General features: G+C 46.7%; 2 protein-coding genes and 2 long non-coding RNA genes across 4 annotated transcripts in view; 3 read left to right on the plus strand and 1 right to left on the minus strand.

The window, feature by feature from the left end:
* The window catches only part of PLA2G4D (phospholipase A2 group IVD), a 21097-nt gene extending 19297 nt beyond the window's left edge, over nucleotides 1-1800 (plus strand). The window contains exons 19-20 of the mRNA XM_077764606.1: nucleotides 40-226; nucleotides 1574-1800. Of these exons, the coding sequence (XP_077620732.1) occupies nucleotides 40-226; nucleotides 1574-1800 (414 nt within the window). The remainder of the gene's footprint in view (nucleotides 1-39; nucleotides 227-1573) is intronic.
* LOC144231942 (uncharacterized) overlaps nucleotides 1-4601 on the minus strand; it is a 7982-nt gene extending 3381 nt beyond the window's left edge. The window contains exon 1 of the long non-coding RNA XR_013335251.1: nucleotides 4334-4601. This is a non-coding gene — a long non-coding RNA (uncharacterized LOC144231942). The remainder of the gene's footprint in view (nucleotides 1-4333) is intronic.
* On the plus strand, nucleotides 4513-9857 carry LOC144231941 (uncharacterized). The gene is made up of 3 exons (XR_013335250.1): nucleotides 4513-4622; nucleotides 6063-6327; nucleotides 9546-9857. It is a non-coding gene; the product is annotated as an uncharacterized LOC144231941 (long non-coding RNA).
* Nucleotides 9858-18829: 8972 nt separating this feature from the next.
* Nucleotides 18830-21768, plus strand: part of PLA2G4E (phospholipase A2 group IVE) — a 55983-nt gene continuing 53044 nt past the window's right edge. The window contains exon 1 of the mRNA XM_077764604.1: nucleotides 18830-19012. Coding sequence (XP_077620730.1) covers nucleotides 18830-19012 — 183 coding nt within the window. The remainder of the gene's footprint in view (nucleotides 19013-21768) is intronic.

Genomic DNA, 21768 nt, shown 5'->3' on the forward strand with positions numbered 1-21768 from the left:
AGTAACTGGCTCTCTCTGGGCTCCCCTCTCCCCAACCAGACACTGCAGCAGACTGAGCTGTACTGCCGGGCCCGGGGACTGCCGTTCCCTCGAGTGGACCCCAGCCCTCAGGACCAACACCAGCCAACAGAGTGCCACGTCTTCTCGGACCCCACCCTCCCTGATGCCCCTGTCCTGCTGCACTTCCCACTGGTCAATGCCTCTTTCAAGGACCACTCAGCCCCTGGTAAGGCATTCCCTCCCCCCGCCTTTTTTTTTTTTAATTTTTTAGTGTTTTATTATTTCTGAGAGAGAGAGAGAGACAGCGTGAACAGGGGAGGGTCAGAGAGAGAGGGAGATACAGAATCTGAAGCAGGCTCCAGGCTCTGAGCTGGCTGTCACCACAGAGCCCAACATGGGGCCCGAACCCACGAACCGTGTGATCATGACCTGAGCCAAAGTCGGACGCTCAACCGGCTGAGCCACCCAGGCGCCCCCATCCCCTCCCTTCCTAACAGCCTGGCAGCCTGGACCCTCAGAGGCACAGTCCGGGTTCTCCCCAGCACTCCTGTGGCCAGCAAAGGGAGGGGGTCTTCAGGCTAGTCCCACCCAGTTTTGGACACAGCAGTGTGCTGGCTTCTGTTGTGGATGCCACATCCTCACAGGGGCTCTCTGTTGGCAGAGCCACTGTGTTGTTGTCCTCTGTCATGACCGCAGGCTCCTTTGGCCTCCCCTCCCCCAGCCCTCCTAGCTATACCTGGGCTCCTCAGCAGTCCTGTTCCAGGCTGGTGTCTGGGAATCCCTGTACCAGAAGCCTGCGGTGTCCCCGTCTGCAGCCATCTCCGCCCTTGCTCAGGCCCCACCTTGTTAGAGCGCTAGACAGCAGGGACAGAGAGGCCCCAGGTCCCTCGCTCTCAGATTCCCCTAATCTGAGATTTCAGTCTGCTTCTACCCTCCCATCCCAGCCCAGCCTGCCATGTTTTCTCAGGAAGCTGGGGCTCCACTCTAGGGCCCCTGAAATGTAAACCCTCATCACAAGCCTTCCAATCTTCCCCTCCTGCCAGTGGGCCAGACCTTTAACTCTTTCTGGTGGGAACACCTAACTTCTGCCTTTGTACATTATTCCCGGCTTGCTGGTTCCCATTCTAATTCCAGACCTTCCAGCTCTACCCGTAACAGGCTCAGCCCACATCGCGGAATTCTCTTTCCCTCTCAACAAAGACTCGTTCTTACAAAGCAAAGATCCCTTTGGTTTTCAGGCTCTTGGCTGAATCTTTCACTGACCTGACTTTGTTGTCCGACTATTTCCACCTTGCCCCCGAAGGTGATACAGAGAGATACTGTGGGGTTGCCTTTATAATGGAGGTGCATTGCTACGAGGAAGCAAACCTTTCATATCTCAAAAAAATCTCAAAAAAAATCCTTTATATACTATCCGCATTTATATTTCTGGGCAAAAGACACAGGGCCGAGGGAAAGCAAGGAGCTCCGTCAGTGAGGAACAGCGCCCCCCTGTGCCCAGTTGCAAGGTTTCGTTCTGCCCACCTCTGAAGGCCTCTGGGTCCTCCTCCTAACCCTTCCCCTCTCTGGGCAGGTGTCCGGCGGAGCCCCGCAGAGCTCCCGGCTGGCCGGGTGGATCTCACTGGCACCACCTCACCCTATTCCCTGTTCAACATGACCTACAAGGAGGAAGATTTTGATCGCCTGCTACAGCTTAGTGACTACAATGTACGGAACAGCCAGGATGCCATTCTGCGGGCCTTGCGGGCTGCTGTGAAACGCCGGGCCCTAGCGGCCACACCTCCAACAGCACAGAATTGAGGCTGCTCAGGGACGCAGCCCCCTGACGACCCTCCAGGGGCTGAGGGCTTAACCCAAGCACAGCTGGCTACAGCCACAGACCCCACTTGGGCTGGAGCTCTGTCTGGGCTGTCCCAGGCCCCGGCCTCCTTGGCAGTGGGTCTCACGGCCCAAGTTCTCCCTCACCTTCATTGCTGGCTTGAGAGGAGCTGAAAGTGAACTCCTCACCAGGCCAGTGTGTAGAATAGCTGGTCCAACCAGACAAAAGTGCAAGTGTGATTACTTTCCTGCCAAGCAGAACAGATTTGGGGTACAAGCTTGAGGTTTGAGACCAGGAGTGGGGATGAGCAGGGCAGGGGATGGCTTGACTGAGAGGTGTCTCCAGGCATCAGGAATGACAGTATGAATCCCGTTCGTCCGTTCCTCCTCTTTTCTCATTCTTTTGTACTCTTTTTAAGCAACTTTAATCCACAAGCCACATAATTCATCCAACTATAGTGTATGACCCGTGGCTTTTCCTTGTACAGCCACCGTCGTCATTTTGAGAAGATTTCCATTACCCCCACAGGAAGCCCCTCACCCCTTGTTTGTCAACCTCAACCTTCCCTCCCCAGCCCTAGGCAACCACTAATCTACTTTCTCTCTCTATAGATTTGCTTATTCTGGACATTTCATATAAATGGAATCCTATAGTTTGTGGCCTTTGGTGTCTGGCTTCTTTCACTTACCTTAATATGTTCTAGATATGGAACAGGTTGTAGTGGGTATCCGTGCTTCACCCCTTTCCACGGCTGAATGCAGTTCCATCCTATAGATGGCCCAGCTTCACCTAATGGTCATTGGTTAATGGACACTTGGATTGTTTCCACTTGTTGACTGTTATGAATAATGCTGCTATGAACATTCATAAACAAGCTTGTATGTGGACAGTGCTATTCCTTCCTCTGCATGTCTACCTAGAAGTGAAATTGCTGGGTCTTACGGCAACTCTCTGCTTCAGCTTCTGAAGAACTGGCAGCTGGTGTTCCAAAGCTGCTGCCCCGTTTTCCATTGCTGTCAGCATTGCACGAGGGTTCCAGTTTCTCCACATCTTTGCTGACACTTGTTACACTTGATATTTTGTCTTTTGTCTTTTAATCATCCACATGGGTGTCAAGTGGTATCTTGGTATCTTATTAGCATTTCCCTAATGACTAATGATGTTAAGGATCTTTTCATATACTGTTGTCCTTTTACATTTCTTTTTTTATCTATTCAGATATTTTGCCCACTTTAACCAGATTATATGTCTTTTTATTATTGTAAGAATTCTTTATATTTTCTATGTACAAATCCCTGATGCGGTGTGTGATTTGCAGATCTTCTCCAATCTGTGGGTCGCCTCTCGACTTTCTTGATAATATCCTTTGAAGCATGGAAGCAGTTTTTATTTTGATGGTGGCATTTATATTTCCTTCTGGTATTTTTGCTTTTAATTTCATATTAAAAAATAAAAACAAAAACAAAAAAATAAAACCCAAAAAACGTTGTCTGGGGCACCTGGATGGCTTGGCTAAGTGTCTGACTTCTGCTTAGGGAATGATCTTATGGTTCGTGAGTTCAAACCCCACATTGGGCTCCATGCTGACAGCTCAGAGCCTGGAGCCTGCTTCAGATCCTGTGTCCCTCTCTCTCTCTGCCCCACCTCTGTTTGCACTCTGCCTCTCAAAAATGAGTAAATGTTAAAAAAAAAAAAATTGTTTTTAAACCATTGTCTAATCCAAGATCATGAAAATTTACACCTATGTTTTCTTCTAATAGTTTTATAGTGTTAGCCCTTACCGTTAGGTCTTTGGTCCATTTTGAGTTAACTCTTGTATATGGTGTGAAATAAGGGTTTGACTTCATTCGATCGCGTGTGGATATCCAGTTATTCCAACACCATTTGGTGAAAAGACTGTTCTTTCCCTCACTGAATTGTCTTGACACCCTCACTGAAAAATCAGTTATCTGTGAACGCGAGGGTTTCTATCTGAGCTCGTTTCGTTGATCTGTTTATCTGTCCTGACACTGTTTTTATGTAGTCCATTTTGAAATAAGGAATTGTGAGCCTACCAACTTTGTTGGGCATGAACAAAGGTTAAGCAACTTAAACTCAAAAGTGGCAAAGCCAGCACTGAAACTGGAGGCTTTCTTTTTTCTTTTCTTTTCTTTTCTTGTCTTTTCTTTTCTTTCTTCCATCCTTCCTATCTATCTTTCTTTCTTTCTATGTTTACTTATTTTTGAGAGAGAGAGAGACAGAATATGAGCAGGGGAGGAAGAAATACTTCAGGAGAGAAAGGGAGACACAGAATCTGAAGCAGACTCCAGGCTCTGAGCTGTTAGCACAGAACCTGACACATGGCTTGAACCTGTGATTGGGTGAGATCATGCCCTAAGCCTATGTTGGATGCTTAACCGACTGAGCCACCCAGGTGCTCCTGGAGGCTTTAAAGTCAAGCCAGGCTGTCACACCACTCTGCATGTTTGGGTACTTTATGGCATGTCCTACTGTACAATGAAGAATTAACCATACCTGAATAGAGGTCATGCCTTTGCTCTGTGCTACTGAGTGGGGATCTCTTCGTCCCTTGAATGGCCTGTCTGATGGGAGTGTCTTTGTTTGCCTGGGAATCTGGCCGCTGCACAGCCTCATAGTGTGCTTTGTGATGGAGGACTCCGGAACACTCGGGATTAGTTGCTACCTCCAGAGGAACTGGGACTAAAGCCATGAGCCTGACAAACCAGAGGGGTTGGAGACCAAAGGTCAGCCACATGGGCAGTATGTGATCAAGCCTCAGTAAAAACTCTGCACAAAGGCTCAGGTGAATTGGTAATACTCTGCGGGTATTGTGACACACTGTGGCAGATGGACGCAACACCTTCGGGTCCGTGACCCTGAGGGAGGGCATGACCAGAAGCTCTGTGTTTAGACTCCTCCTGGACTCTGCTGTGTGCATCTCTCCCTCTGGCTGGCTTCGTTCTGTACCCCCTCACTGTCAGATAAACAGTAATCAAAGTAGAGATCTTTTTTGAATTCTGTGAGTCATTTTAGGCAATTATCAAAGCTGAGGTGCTGGGGACCCCGGAGCTGGTAGCCAGATGATCTGAAGTGAGGGTCGTCCCCGGAACCCTGAGCTTGCAAGCTGGTGTCACAAAGGCTCTCTTATAAAGGGGCTGTTCCCTCAGGCTGCAGTTTGGTAACTCCATTGCAAGTGGGGTCGGAAGTCCCAGGGCGACTCGGCAACATGGAGGACTGTTCCCTCAACCTTGCAGTTTGGCTGACTCAGGGCACCTATGCTCTGGGGACTGACAGGGGCACAAGTAGGAAAAAATAAGAAGACTCATTCCATTTGGGGAACTTTTGCTAGAGCCAGAGAGAGACAGAGTTCCCCACACCCTCAGAGAGGGCTAGACCGAGGCTCAAGGCTACCCCTGGCACGTGAGTGTGCGCGTGTATATGTTTGTCTCCCGCTGCCCCCGCCCCCCAACTAGCTGCTGTTACCCCAGGCTCCCTGACTACTACCTGAGGTCTCATCAGCTCCATCCTGATCCCAGTGAGGCCTGCAACTCGGGCAGCTGTCGGGCCCAGCCACGGGCTTTGCGTGGATTGTTCAAGGCTCTTCCTACAGCCTGTGGGCCTCTCCTGGGCCAGGCCCTGGGCTTGTCTCAGGGACAGGAAGGCCCTCCAAGCTGCCTCGTCAGTGCTCCTGGGCCTCTGCTGGCAATCTGCTCTCTGACCAACATAGCTGGTGGCAGTGATGGCAAACAAAGAGTGAACCGAGGGATATTTTATTTTCCTGTTAAATTTGATTTAACAAGGTATAGACCAAATGAGAATGATAGCATAAAAGTAATTGCTTGATAAAATTCAACACAAATGCAAGATTTATGAAAAGCTCTTAATATGTTATGGATGGAAGGCATTTACTTAACCTGCTATAGAATATCTGTGGTGATTAATTCTATGTTAACTTGGCCAGGCCACAATGCCCCGATAGTTTGTCAAATAGTATTCAAGATGTTTCTGTGAAAGTGTTTTTTGGATGAGATTAACATTTAAATCAGTGGACTTTTGGGGCGCCTGGGTGACTTAGTCGGTTGAGCGTCCGACTTTCGCTTAGGTCATGATCTCGCGGTTCGTGGGTTCGGGCCCCGCGTCGGGCTCTGTGCTGACTGCCAGCTCAGAGCCTGGAGCCTGTTTCAGTCTGTGACTCCCTCTCTCTCTGACCCTCCCCTGCTCACGCTGTCTCTCTCTCTCCTAGAAATAAATAAAAATATTTAAAAAAATAAATAAATAAATCAGTGGACTTTGAGTAAAGCAGATTACGCTCCACAGCATGGATGAGCCTCAACTAATCAGCTGAAGGCCTTAACAGGACAGACACTCACCTCCCGCAGCAAGAGGGAATTCTGCCACGGATTGCATTTGGACACCTTGCAACTCTTCCCTGAGTCTCCAGCCTGCCAGCCTTCCCTCAGATTTTGGACTCAACAAGCCTCCACAGTTGTATGAGCCAATTCCTTACAGTAAGTCAGTCTCTCCCTCCCCTTCTCCCTCTCCCTTCCTCCCTCTCTTTCTCGTATATATGTTTATATATGTATCTCCTGTTGCTTCTGTGTCTCTGAATAACCCTGACTAATACAGTATCTATTAGAAGGGGAAAAAATGCCCTGTCATCCTGAATGGTGAAATCTTAGACTCATTTCCACGCAGTTCAGGAAGAAGATCAGGATGCCGGCTGTCCCCATTTTCTGATAACTGTTTCTGCGGGCTGGGTGTCCAGGCATGATGTAGCTGGTCCTCTGCACTCAAGCTGTTGGCCAGGCCATCACCGCATTTAGCTCAAGGTTCAGCTGGGGAAGGGTCTGCCTCCAAACTGACACAGGTCAAGCTGGCAAGACTCAGGTTCCCATGGGCCGTTGGCCTGAGGCCATCCCCTGGTTCCCTGTCACCAGGCTTTTCCACAGGGCAGGACGCAACATGGCAGCTGGCCTCATCAATATGGGCGAGTAAGGAGAACCACGGGTTGAGGGGGTGGGGGGACCTGAAGGACATTCTAGAGAGTGAAAGTGACCAAACTCAGTGACAGGTCAGATTCAGGGGCGTAAGGGGTGGGGGTGAAGATCCACAGAAGATGCAGAAGGAGTTTGCAGCCCGAAAGAACCGTGGTGGTGAGAGATGAGCAGCTTTAGAAAGACTTCTGGGCTTTGTGGTGGTGGGCTTGGTTTGAGAAGCTGTGGGGTGAGCTACCTCACAGGTATGTGTTCAGAACCACAACCTGTCATTTTTTAGCATTAAACTCGGGAAATGCTCTGGAAGACTGGAGCAACAAATGCTGACCCACAAAGTTCTCAAGAAGTCGAGGGGCGCCTGGGTGGCTTAGTCGGTTAAGCGTCCGACTTTCGCTCAGGTCATGATCTCATGGTTCGTGGGTTCGAGCCCTGTGTCGGGTTCTGTGCTGACTGCCAGCTCAGAGCCTGGAGCCTGTTTCAGTCTCTGACTCCCTCTCTCTCTGACCCTCCCCTGCTCACTCTGTCTCTCTCTCTCTCTCTCTCCTAGAAATAAATAAAACGTTTTAAAATTAAAAAAAAAAAAAAAGAAGTCAGGCCCTGCTGGGGTTTTAAAAGGCACAGGTAGCAAGGAGGAGAGTGACCAGGCAGTTAGAGCCCACACAGAGTTCACAGACCTGACCAGATCTCATACCTTTAGCTCATCACCGTCACCCACAGGCAGAGAAACTAACATCTGAGGATGTGATGGTACCTGGTCCAAGGTCACGTGACAAGCTCAAGACACTTACTGTTTATCTTGTGGTCATTACCTTTGTTTTCGGAACGGTACCCATTTCCCTGTGAGGATTGCCCCTTGCCTCCACTCTCAGCCCACAAGCTTCGGGCTCTCTCCCACCACTCTCACACCACAGTGGGCTTGTCGCCTGGCCCTCAGAACAGCGTGCTGCGTTCCCCTGGCTACAGAGACTGGTTTAGAGGCAAGTAGGTGACCAGCCAGAGACACACCAAAAGACTTTTTTAGGGCCACAGAGGTGGGCACTTTCTCCCACTGAACTTGAGCATGTGCAGATGTGAGGCTGAAGTGAGCACCACCATCTGGCCCTGAGGAGAGAAGAGCCTGTCTGAGGATGGAGGGAAGACAGAGGCCAGGCTCAGAGACAGAGACACTGTGCCATGCCAACAGTGTCAAGTCCAAGTTTAAATCCGTCCCTCTCGGGGTGCCTGGGTGGCTCAGTCGGCTAAGCCTCCGGCTTTGGCTCAGGTCATGATCTCATGGTTCGTGGGTTCTAGCCCTGTGTCAGTCTCTGTGCTGACAGCCAGCTCAGAGCCTGGAGCCTGTTTCAGATTCTGGATCTCCCTCTCTCTCTGACCTTCCCCTGCTCACACTGTCTCTCTCTCTCTCAGAAATAAATAAAGCATTAAAAAAATTAAATCAGTCCCTCTCCTGACTGTTCAGTCATTCATTCCAATGAATTCCTCACCCCACCCAGCTGCTGTTTTTTGGCCTAATCTCACCTGGGTGGGAATTTTTGTTGCCCACAATCATGAATCCCAACTAATATACAAGAAGAGAGTTTAATGGAGAGGAGAATGTTGGATTCAGAACGCTGAGGTGGAATTAAAAATAGGCCTTTGCTTCTAGCCAATCAATGAAGACTTTTAGGATCAGATATATTCACTAGAGTAACTCATGCACACATGCCCAGGACACACATATGAGACTGTGGCAGCACTATTTATGTTACCAAAAAGCCAAATCCAAATGTCCATCAATAGGGGAATGGATAAATAAACTAGTATTCAAACAGTAGAATACTATTCAGCAAGGAAAAATAATCAACTATGGCTTTGCACGTTGACATGAATGGATCTCAAAAACACAATGTAGGGTGAAAAAAGAAAGTATGGTTGCATTTGGATTAGTACCCATATATCCAAAACTTAGCAGTATATTATTTAGGGATATATACATCTGTAGAAAACATACAACAAGAGTCGGGAAAATGACAAACAAATACAGATTAGTTGTTACCCTTACAGGGAAGTTATGATTATACAGAATCATCCAGGAACTTTAAAAGCACTGGCAATATTCTGTGTCTCCAGCTGGGGTGGTAGGGGTGGTGAGTACTTGGGTATATGTGTTTTATGACTTTTACATCATATACATGAGTGTGAAGCATTTCACAATAAAAATAAATAATAAAAATGAATAATAATAAATAAAAGAGCCAGGATCAATACCTGGGATGTCACCACAGCCTGCAGTCAACAAGATGGTATTTCCACACCCAATATGGTAGCTGTGTGTACAACAAAGGGAAGCAGCAATGGCTGCCATTTATTGAGCATGGCCCATGAGCTGAACGTTTCTAAACATTTGCATTTTCTTATTTAATTCTCACATTATCCCAGCGAGGTAGGTACTATGCTGAGAGGTAGTTTGTGAGGTGAGAGGTAAGTGCTGTGTAGGTCAAGAGGTAGGGAGTCCGTGAAATAACTTGACCAAGGCTACAGAGACAGCGAGAGAGGTAGAGCCAAGATCGGAACCCAGGACTCCTGCAGAAAACACATGCTGGGCCACCCCACGTACTGCCAAAGCCCACCCTCAGAGGCTGAACAAGCACCCCCCTCCCCATAATTCTTATTCCCAGTGCAGAGCTCTGGTAGCTACTAGATTGGCAGACATGTCACAAGCCAGGAGGCCTAAAGAAAGTCTCATCCTCCCACAGGCTCTAGAACAGCTGAATCTGTGTTGCAATTTGGGTCCAAACTGCCCAGGACTGGGAGGGAAAGTCAACTTGCTTGAGACTGAAGGAGTTCCTGGGACACTGGAACTTCAATGCAGAAGTGTGGAAAGTCCGAGCATACCAGGAAAGGTTTGTCATCATAGCACCTGGTCATAAGCAGTAAGCAGGGCAGAGAACAGGCTGACCTGATGTTGCACAGATGCAGGGAGATGGAGAAAACAGCCACGTGACTCTTGACCTTTAGGTGTATTAATCCATCCACTAATACAACATGACCCAATAAATGTCTTGAGGTTCTACTGATAGAAAAATGTGTCCCTCTTGTGTAAATGGACAAGACAAAGCAGGAGTTGATGTCCCTCCCTCATCAGCAGAGAGAGTGGTAGGAAGGAGAGCTAGAAGCATTTGATTCCAGCAGGGGCCACAAAAGGAAGCACAGGCTCTTCTTCTCCAGCTCCAGCCCTCCTCAGGGAAAGGTCCAGCCTAGAGGGAATGAACCTTGAATGAGCCATGAACAGTGAGGCACCTCCTGTAGAAGGTGTTAGCAGGATTGTGGGAGAGCACTGGAGTCTTAAGAGGATTATTGAATTTCTGTTAGTCTGTTTTCTCATCTCTAAAAGGAGACAACAATAACCACTTCATAGCCTTGCTGTAAGGACTACACCGTATGTGAAGAAGTTGCTATAATATCTGACACACAGGTACTCGATAAATGATAGTTGTTATTTTTAATGTTTTATCATTATTTTAGACATGGATCTGTATCCTGGTTGTGAGATTAAGATGGAGAAATTTTATTTACATAAACGATCACTGGTTCAAGTAAAAATTACATCCTGGGTTGTGATACTTGATACAATGCTTGGTTTGAAAAAGCAGGCAATTAACTTTTAAGAAGCATGGTTACAGTTCAGGCAGCCGCCACCAGGGAGCTTTGTTGCCCAATGGCAAAAAAAAAAAAAAAAAAGCGTGGAGCCATAAACTGGAAATGCAGAGCATACACATCACTTTTTAAACCTTTCCATAAAATATGCTTTCAAACTCAGGTAACAACCTTAGATATAATTACTAACCAGCATTTGCATGTACATTCAAAGTACTACGTAATTCAGAACAAAAGTCAAAGACGTAAACGCCTACATAGAGCCTCTCACTGAGCTACTGTCACAATCCAATAGCACTTGAAATCTCTCTTTATTGCTTGGATGTCCATCAGTGATAAAATGGATAAATACATCTTGGTGTCTTTCAAGAGAGTATGATGCAGCTACAAAAATGAACACTAGGCATCAACACACACCAATATGGATGGATTTCATAAACATAATGTTGAGTGTAAAAGTCAGGCATAAAAGACTACTGAATGACTACACTTATATATATAAAGTCCTGAAATAGATGAGGCAAATTCTGATATTAGAAGTCAGATTGGTGTTTATCTTTGGGGTTCAGGAAAGCAGCACATAAGGAAGGTTTCTAGGATACTGGTAACGTTTCTCTCTCGTTCAGGGTACTGATTCCACAGATGTTCTCAACAGTTAAAATTTATTGAACTGCACACTTACGATTCATGCACTGTTTCTATATGTACATAAAGCTTCAATTAAAAGTTTGTTTTAGGGGCACCTGAGTGGCTCAGTCAGTTACGCATCTTACTTCAGCTGAGGTTATGTTCTCACTGCTCGTGTTTACGAGCCTGGCATTGGGTTCTGTGCTGACAGCTCAGGGCCTGGAGCCTGCTTCGGATTCTGTGTCTCCCTCTCTCCATCCTTCCCATGCTCATGCTCTGTCTCTCTCCCTCTTTCAAAAATAAATAAACGTTAAAAAAAATTTTTTTAAAGAGTTTATTTTAAAATGCTGGGGATACCAGCATCCACATAGTGGGCTCTACGACTGTTCAATTTGTGCTCACCGGGTAAGTGTTCTCATCACTCTTCTCTTTTAACAACCCCTGCCCAGTGGCCTCAGGCAAGAGGGTGTGACAGGGACTGGCCTATCACAATATGACATCTCCTTGACACTGGGGGTTGGCCCTGGGGCCTATACTAAACTCAGCCAGGCTGATGGGAGCCCTTCTCTAGGATAAGGGTGCCTGCTGAAAAAGCTTCTCCCTTGATGTGGGGCTTACTACGTTTGGGGTGCCAAGCGCTATATCCCCCACAAGTAGAGGGGGACTATCTACATGAGGAGAGAATGGGGGCAAAGGCAAAGAGAAGCAGAGGAATAGGACACGTGAGCAGGACAGAGACAGAGTTCCATTGCTCTAAATCCCAGATTCTATCCTTCCTTGACTTCCCAAGATCTTCATTTCTCAATGCCGTGAACTAATCCAGTGTCTCTCCCAGCTAGATGAGGCAATAAATTGCTCTTTATGCTTAAACTTGCTCCTGATACCTACAACTGAAACAGCCCTGACTAATCCACTGAGCAACTGGGCGGATTACAGGAGGCCTACTGGAGGAGGCCACAGGAAGAGGAGGGGCGCTCGCTGTCTTCTGGAGAAAGTGTGAGCATCCTGAGTCCATCTCATCCGGGAAGGGGATGAGCGCTCTTCCTGGATGTCGAGAAGTTTTCACAACTTGACATTGGTGTTTTACATGACCTTAGTCTACATCAGGGGTGGCGGTTAGTGCCCAAGGTAACAATATATAATCACCCCCTAGCTAGGGCTTCAAACTGAGATTATGTTCTTTTTAATTCTCAAGGTAGTTGACATCAAGCCTCCACCTAGCAGAGCTTAGAAATATGTCTTTCTTTCCTGGATTTCTCCCATCAGTGAAAAACCACAAAATGCCCAAGGATGCTTGCTGGTCCGAAGTGGGGGAGGGAGCAGTTTTGGCCATTAAAATCTTGAGGAGAAGAAATTAAACAATCTTCCTTCAGCCAAGATGTTCAGCTATTTTTGCTCTCAGTGCCACATGGTGTCACTGTTGAAGCACAGGCAATGCCAGCACTGGCCTACAGTCCCCCGCTCTGGTACCTCAGTGCTGATGGTGAAATACTGCTGGATGATCTGGGTCGGCTGAACGAGGACCCCACTGGCATCTGCTGCCTGGTTTGCCCCTTTGCTTCCTCTTGGGAAATGAAGCTAAGTGGGCTTCTCAGAGCACAGAGCCGCTGGCTCCACTCCCCACAAGGCAGGTGGTTTGGGCTTGCCCCGCCAATTTCCTGGTTCAGACCCACCTTGGGTTCCTGAGTTCATGATGTTTGCACGAGCTCACAGCCACTTTCCCCAAGGTCTGGTGTGTCAGGGTGACAGGAGAAGCAGCAAGCCTTTTGTGACTTTCCTGATGTAAACGAATACTTTTTCCATGGACCTGTAAGGAGATAATCTAATTGATTTTTACCTTCCTGTATCCCTGGCTGAAGATGAACCAGCTCCTTTTGACAGAGTCTTTTCTGAGCAAAATGAAGTGGGCTCTTGTTGCCTGAAACCAAAGTGGCTTCAGGAACACAAGCCCACAGCTGACAACACTGGCGGCTGGTGTGCTCCCAGGGCTTCCCAGGTGCCAGGCTCCACTGTAAGCCCTTTGCAAACATCTCCAGCTCCTTCTGGGGTAAATATAGAAACAGTATTATTTTGGGGCATCTGGGTGGCTCAGTCAGTTAAGCGTCTGACTTTGGCTCAGGTCATGATCTCATGGTTGTGAGTTTGAGCCCCATATAGGCTCCCTGCTGTCAGCATAGGGCCTGCCTCAGATTCTCTCTCTCTCTGCCCCTACCCTACTTTCTCTCTCCAAAATAAACTTTGAAAAAATAAAATAAAATAAATCTAATGGTTTAAAAAAATGCTATTGGTATTATTTCTCCTAATAACCGTCCCCAACTACTCTGTCAAATCCTCCCTTCTTGCTAGATATAGATATTTGAGAAAAGACAGTCCTCCTAACAATATGAGATGACCATTGTTCATGTAAATAATATGTATTATTATGTGTATTATATTTATACTGGTGAATTTTTTCATTTCCCTAAAATTGAAGGCCCACAGGTAGATCTAACACTTGTAAAGTAAGTCCACTGCTCCCCAAACCTGGACATACAATGATACCTACACAATTAATTAAATGTGCCATGAGCCAATTCCAAAAATTCTAATTTTAACACCAATAGGTCTAACTTAAAAATTTTTTAAATGTTTATTTATTTTTGAGAGAGAGAGAGAGAGAGAGAGACAGAGCACAAGCAGGGGAGGGGCAGAGAGAGAGACAGAATTTGAAGCAGTCTCCAGGCTCTGGGCTGTCAGCACAGATCCCAATGAGGGCTCAAACTCACAAACTGTGAGATCATGACCTAAGCTTAACTGACTGAGCCACCCAAGCACCCCACAATGAGCCTAATATAAAAACTTATTATGAGGTAGCTTGATAGTGCTATACTGTTTGAGAACGCCCTTCTTTACAAGTTTTTCTCCATTTCTCAGTAAGGGGGCTTTCTTATTGGAAAGTTTATTTCCTTAAAGAACTTGCCCTTAGAAACTGAGGATGCTTTTTTGTTTTTTCATACGTAGGAACTCCCATATTCTAAACTATTATAATCTAACAAAGCCTCCTGCTATTTTAACCATACTGTGGAAAATGCCTTTTCTTTTGCAATTAAAAAAAGCAACAACAAATTATCAGTCATTTATCCAATTTCTAGTGATCAGGACTTTTAGGAATAACCAAAGCAAAACAAAACCAACAACAGCCACAATTTTACATGGTGAACTTCTAAAGAATCATATTTTGGGGATAAAAATAATGACCTGGCAAAAATGAGACTTGTTAAGAAATAGTGGCCAGAAAAGAAAATTCCCTAAGGTGAAGCTATTGAAGGAAACCAGATTTGCCACCCCAAAATTGCTGCTCTGGTATATTGATTAGTTTCGGTTAAAAGCACTTACATACCAGGTGCTAGAGGTTACCTGACCTTTCTTTTCCTTCCTGAAAGCTAGAGCTAGAACTCCCCCGTGGAAGATGGCGTCTCCCTCTAACAGGGAGAAAGAAACATTCTTATCACCAGAGCTGAGATGTGGAGGCAGAGAGGAATCTTTCCAGCAAACCTGGTTAAACTAACCCTTATCTTTCTGGTTACTTTTCCGTGATTAACTGCCCTAGATCAAGCCCCTTTGTCTTGCCACATTGTACTACCGCTTGTCCAACTTAGTCTGTCAGTGTTTGGCTCTATTTCTTTGGATCTTCGTTTTTCTTGTGAGAGTTCCCTTGTACGATTTGGTTTGGTTTTTTGTTTTGTTTTTTTTCCCAATTTGTGTTTTCCTCTTGTTAATTTTTTTTTTTTTAAGTTCAAATTAGTGTAGTCTTGGCTTCAGGGGTAGAGCCCAGTGATTCATTTATCTCTTACATGTGACACCCAGTGCTCTAATGGCCATTGCTGGTTTAACTCATCCCCCCACCCACCTCCTCTCTAGCAGCCCTGAGTTTATTCAAGAGCTCTAGCCAAGAACTTAATACAAATAGAGGAAAACCTTGTCCTGCCTGCCACTATAATAGGTAAATTTCCATGGTCCACTGAAAAGACTTGATCCCAATGAAAGTAAATAGAAACCAGCTCAATATTATTCTATTGAAAATCAAGAGGGGCGCCTGGGTGGCTCAGTGAAGCGTCAGACTTCAGCTCAGGTCATGATCTCACAGTCTGTGGGTTTGAGCCCCACCCCAGGCTCCATGCTGACAGCTCAGAGCCTGGAGCCTGCTTCAGATTCTGTGTCTCCTCTCTCTGCCCCTTGCCTGTTCGCTCTCTGACTCTCTCTCTGTCTCTCTCTCAAAATAAAGACATAAAAAAAATTTTTTTAATGAAAATTGATCAAGAAATTAAATTGGCTTAATTGAATTTGCTCTGGAAATTTCCCTTTCTTATTTTAAATTTTAAATTTACATAAAAATTAAATTCATGTAAATTTAAAAATACACTCCCATTATAAGCAATTGGAATGAACAGGAATATAGGCCTCCCCTCCCCTTCTCTGATTTCCGTTTCCCACTCCTATTCTCAATTTTAGGCTTTTCTCATTAAACATTTTCTTTTCTTTTTAAAAAAGTGTTTATTTATTTATTTATTTTGTGAGAGAGAGAGAGAGAGAATATGTGAGCAAGCATGAGCTGGGGAGGGGCAGAGAGAAAGGAAGAGAAAATCCCAAGCAGCCTATGTGGGGACAGTGCAGAACCCACCCTGGGCTCAATCCCACAAACACTGCGAGATCATGACCTGAGCCGAAATCAAGAGTCAGAGGCGCAACAGACTGAGCCACCCAGGTGCCTCTCATAAAACATTTTCTAGAAAAAATTCATCAACATTAGTATACTTCTCATTAAAATGCTTATATTTAACTGAACGAAGTCAAAACTTCCTCCACATTGTAAAACAGATGCATATTAAGACCACCTATTGGGGCCACATGTGTTATCCCAAGTAACTGCCTCAGTTTATTCTGTCACCGCTCACCCTTAAATGCTGTTACTTCTTTGAATCCTCTTTCCATCGTGTCCTCTCTCATCACCATTTACCAAGCCCCTGTCCTGTGTGGAGCACTTTGCTCAAACGGACTCCCTTCCTTTCATGAGGGAGAAGGCCACACACACAGATATGAGCACAGAAAGACCAGCTGACACGGGCGGGGGCGGGGAGCCGTTATAAATGTTTGATTGTGTATATATTTAAGTTCAGAACACACTTTCTGTTAGGAACAATGCTGATTTAAGCCATCCTGGGCCAGCTTCACCAGGAATTAGGTGAAGGCCATGCTGCAGGGGAGTGGGACCTTCTGCCGGACAGGTGGGGAGGGGGCTGGGGCCTTCGGGGATTTCTGTACACAAGCTGCCAGAGCAAGACCGTGTGTTTAGGCTGAGGTTGAAGTGCGTTTGCTTGCCTTTTATTTGCAATGTGTAGGAGGTGGATTTTGCAGGGGACTAAGCAGAGGAAGCCTGGAGACATTCCTTAAAAACATTTTTTTTTTTAAATTTTGATAGAGAAAGCACAACTTGTGGAGGGGCAGAGAGAGGAGAGAGAGAGAGAGAGAGAGAATCCCAAGCAGCCTCAGCACTGTCAGCACAGAGCCCCACGGGGGGCTTGAACTCATGAACCCGTGAGATCATGACCTGAGATTAAGTTGGACACTTAACCGAGCCACCCAGGTGTGCATTACAAACATTTCCAAAGGAATAACACATTCAGATACTCCCCGACACAGATCTGGAAAAGGTGTAAGGGCTTCTCCCAGGAGCTTGCCACTGTGGGGAGGGGGAGCCCCCACCAGCACTTATGCCCCAGAGGGTCTGCAGGGAGGGGCTCCAGGACTCAAGTATAAGCTACATTAGTGGCTGGCAGTTTCAGCTACTGTAACACTAGGGACACTGTCTAGTCATCTTCTGACTCATTTCTTCTTTTTTCCCCCAGCTTTATTGAGATATAATTGACAAATAAAAATTGTATATATTTAGGTTGTTCAAGGTTATTATTATTATTATTTTTTTAATATATTTTTTTAAATTTATTTCTAGGAGAGAGAGAGAGAGAGACAGCGTGAGCAGGGGAGGGTCAGAGAGAGAGGGAGTCACAGGCTGAAACAGGCTCCAGGCTCTGAGCTGACAGCACAGAGCCCGACGCGGGGCTCGAACCCACGAACCGCGAGATCATGACCTAAGCGAAAGTCGGACGCTTAACCGACTAAGCCACCCAGGCGCCCCTGTTCAAGGTTATTATTAAAAGGTGTACAACGTGATGATGTGATAGACATACACATTGTAAATCAATTACCACGATCAAGTTAACTAACACATCAGTCGCCCCACATACTTACCACTGTGTGTGTGCATTTGCGTGCACATGCATGTGCAGTGAGACATTTAGCATGTACTCTCTTAGCAAATTTCAAGCACACAAAACAGCATTATTAACTATAATCACCGCCTTTGACTTGTTTTTGGAGAAATTTAAAAAGTAAGGCCCACCCAGCTTAATTTCACCCCATCTCCACAATTGCTTCTAATACAAGTGTCAGACGCTGAGACTTGAAACAAGGGAGCTGATGGGGTGTCCCATATAGGGAGGTTGCTGGATCACTCAGAGCCGACACACAGAGATGAAAAGACACACATTTTGAATGTATATTTATTTATTTATTTATTTATTTAGAGAAAAACAGAGAGAGTGTGAGTGGGGGAGGGCAGAGAGAGAGAAAATCTGAAGCAGTGCAAAGCCTGCATGGGTCATGACCTGAGCCAAAATCAAGAATCTGACATTCATCCAACTGAGCCATCCAGGCACCCCTTGAACACACATTTTATTTTATTTTATTTTAGTAAGAAAAAGAAGGAGTAGGGAAGGAGCAGAAAGAAAGGGGAACAGAGGATCTGAATCGAGTTCTGCAAGCACAGCAGGGAGCCCAATGCGGCCTTGAAACCACAAAGAACAGACCGGGGAGATCATGCCCTGAGCCAAAGACAGACACTTAACCCAATGAGCCCCTGAATGTACATTTTAAAGCACTTTTTTTAAAAAAAATTTTAAAGCACTTGTAAACAGAACACACCAAGGGTTTGGTTTTTGTTTTAGTATAGTGTTTTTATTTTTACCACAGAGCTTTGAGGCATTCTCTCTCAGCGCTAGACACAGCATCTATATTAAATCAAAGAGCTCAAATGAGAGACAAAGCTAATTATTAAATTCTCTTCTGGACTGTATCCCTCTCCGTCATCCCTGAACACCAGGCCAGGTGTCTATTTTCAGGGCTCAATACAGAGATGCGGGGGTGTCAGGCAAGAGCCAGAGAGTGGCTTCACCTCCATGAGGGGCCAGATAGCCTCAGCAACTCCACCTCTAGCCCCGCCTCCTCCTGCCCTCCCCACCGACGTCTTGAGTTTCACATTGTTAAAAATAGCTGTTGAGCAGTGAGGAGCTGTCTGAGCCTGGATGCTAGCTCAGCAGTGAAGGCCTCCATCAACCAAGAGCCACCCTAGGGGAGGGTAATTCCAGCTCCCTCCAGACTTTTCACACAGCACAAGAACGTTCTCTTCACCAAAACAGGTCCAGATTGGTTGACATAGTCACAGAGATGTGGGATTCCTTTAGCTAAGCCCTGACTTCTTTCACCTCCTTAGTAATTCATCAGGCTTTTTTATCTTCGGGAGGAATCCAATGGCACTGCTTCCATATTTTTGCAAAACTCCCTTCAAATTTCCTGAGGATGTCCAGACACCTCGCCGTGAAGGACTAGCCCCACCCCCACAGGGCCTGTACTGAGTCCCAGAGAAGGGGCCGCTGCCGGAATGACTCTCCAGAGCTCCGAAGGCTGTCCTGGCCTGGGAACTGACGTGTTCGCCTCACAGAGCCTACGAGAGGCTGAAGAAGAGAGCAGGTCAGAAGGAAATGTCAGTGAGTTTGAGCACGCAAGGGACCTGGAAACTCCCCATCTCCCAGCTCTGCTTCCCATGGCCCTTTGGGGCTCTCAGGTATGTCTGCGTGCCTGGCAAGAGGTTCCTAGCCCCTTAAATTTTACCCCCACTTTTCTGGCTCTGAATAAGATCACCTGCATTGCTGTAGAGGTAAGAAGCCGCGTTTTTGTTAATTACCTTATTTCCCAGAAGAATCCCTTCACCCTCACCCCAGTCACCTGTCCTCACCTGCCTCCTTGACCCCAAGAGCTGTTAACTAAAACAAAGACACCTGTTACTGAGTACATTCTAAGTGCCTGACACCCTGCTGGGGAGGGATTAGCATTTCCGTTTGATGACTAGACCAAGGTTCAGCGGGGTTAAGGTCACACAGCTAGTCCAAGGGAGAACTGAGCTGGAGGATATTTCTATTAGTATGCTCCTGAGGAGAGTGGACGAGGACCCAGCAAGGTGTCTGGCACAGAGTAGGTGCTCAAACCGCAGTTTCGCAGAGCAGGTCCCTAAATGTTGGGGAGAATTTGGCCTTCCTCAGGAGCCCCACCTATTGGTCAGTGACGAGAAAACCTTGAATAAAGAAGTCCTGTTGCTAATTTAGTGGGCTACAAAAATTGACCAGTGTCTTTAGGTAATTATCAGTGGATCCAGATCTGTCCACCAGCTTCTACTCTGGGTGAGGGTGTGAGCCTCCTGCTCAGTGACTGGAGAGGAGGCAATGTCATTGTATCCCTCTGGCAGCTACAGTCTCAGCAGTGCCAGGCAGTGCCAGGCTGAGCTGTGTAGCAGTAAGCCTCTTCCTTCTGTGGGCCTAGGCCTCACTCATAGGGAGCACTGGTCTCTTTGCCTCCTGTAGACCCTTCTGCTTCTGCCTCACCCTCTGTCTGTCCCCAGCCTGGTGGGTCCATCATGGGCCTTGACCATAGGGTCATTTGCCTGACCCCAGTAGGCCCCACTTCATAGCTGTGGTTGTCAACCAGCATCCACCACACTGGTGACTGAGGGCTGCTGGGAGATGACTAGTTCTCCCAAGGATACCACCCTACCTCTCGACTGGGCTGACGGCCCCATACAATCACCAGGACCCCTGCCCGTGACTCCCCTCAGAGTCACAAGTAAAGAGTGGCCAAGTCTCCCACCTTAGTGCTTCCCTCAACCTCCCTGCCCCACACCCTTCCCACCCTTCCTGTAACCCTCTAGTCCTCAGGGAGCACCCACCAGTCTCCTCATCTGTCCTCTGTACTAGGCCTTAAAGCGTTTTCCTCTCGAACCACCATGTGGATTATGCCTTTGTCTTTCTAGGGCCCCATTAGAGGCCAGCCTCACTGGGTAGCACATTGTCATCCAGCAATACTTCAGCGAAAATTAGTTTATCAGACTAGGTCTGAAGCAGTTTTCAGAGTCACCATTTCCTGCACGGGATTCTTAGGTAACTCTTCCTGTGGCTTGTTACCCCTCTCTCATCTCAAGACCAGGAACCACATCTGGAGCACTTATTCATTGGTTAAACAAATATTTATTGAGTTCCCCCTGTGTTCCTAGTGTTGCTATAGGAGTGGGAGATGGAACACCAAGCAGGTCAGACAAGATCCAGCACTCCTGAAATTTACATTCTAATGGGGGAGCAAGACAGTGAGTAAATAGATGACTCTTTCCGTGTCATAGATAGCAGAACAAAATATGTGATAGTGTCAGACTGGCAGCAGGGAGGGGACCTCAGTAGGATGGTAACATTTGAACCAAGACCTGAACAGTGAGAAGAATGGTGGGAAAATGTTCCAGAGAGAGCAAATTCTAAATGCAGAGGCCCTGATAAGATGAGCACAAGGTTGATCTGTTCCGGAAACAGAGAAAACCAGTGTGTTTGGGGGAACAGAGAGCAGGGAAAGAGGGAGAAGTTGGTGGTAGATGAGGTCAGAGTCTTATTGCTGGCTCAGATGCTACAGAGGTGGCTCTTGTGTCGTTCTGAAGCCATGCGTAGCCACTGGGGGGTTTTAATATGAGGGTCGACTTTGTGTTTTACACAGATCACTTTGGCTGATCTTTGGAGAATGGGCTGCCTGGCAGATAAGCGGGACACAGGGAGACAGATGAGGAGGCTTTAGCTGTAGTCCAGGAGGAAATGGTGGAGGCTTGATTGGGGTGGTAGCGGTGGACAGTAGAAGTGGACAGATTCTGGATTTTTCTGGAGGTAGAACTTACAGGACTTACTGATAGATCAGATGTGAAATAAGACATCAGTGATGCCTCTTAGGTTTTTGCCTTAATAAGTGGGAGGTACCCTTACTCACCTGGGGAACACCAAGGTAGATATTGGTTGAGGTAGAGGGGACTGGAGATTTCTGTCTTGGGCGTTTTAATTTTTTTTAATTGTTTATTTATTTATTTTGAGACAGAGAAAGAGCAAGCTGGGAGGGGCAGAGAGAGAGGGAGAGAGAATCCCAAGCAGGCTCTGTGTTGTCAGTGCAGAGCCTGATGCAGAGCTCAATCTCACAAACTGCAAGATCATGACCTGAGCAGAGATCAAAGCTGGATGCTTAACTGACTGGAGCCCCTGTCAGGCATCTCAAAGGATGGGATGAAGAGACAGAAGAGAAGAGGCATGAGTTTGTGTGCTCTGCGCCCCACCTTTGGGATGCCCGGTGGAGGCAGAAGAGCCGGCCATTGAGGCCAGAAGGAGCCAAGGAGGAGGTGGTATCCTGGGAGCCAAGAGATTTTCTCTAAAAACATCCCATACTATCAGCAGAGTAGGTTATCAGTAAAAAGCACAAATTTTGTGCCACTTATTCATGTCTTGTTGGCACAGACCTGGAGCGTTG

Source organism: Crocuta crocuta, unplaced genomic scaffold (assembly GCF_008692635.1).
Source record: "Crocuta crocuta isolate KB4526 unplaced genomic scaffold, BGI_CrCroc_1.0 scaffold102, whole genome shotgun sequence".
NCBI classification, from domain to species: Eukaryota; Metazoa; Chordata; class Mammalia; order Carnivora; family Hyaenidae; genus Crocuta; species Crocuta crocuta.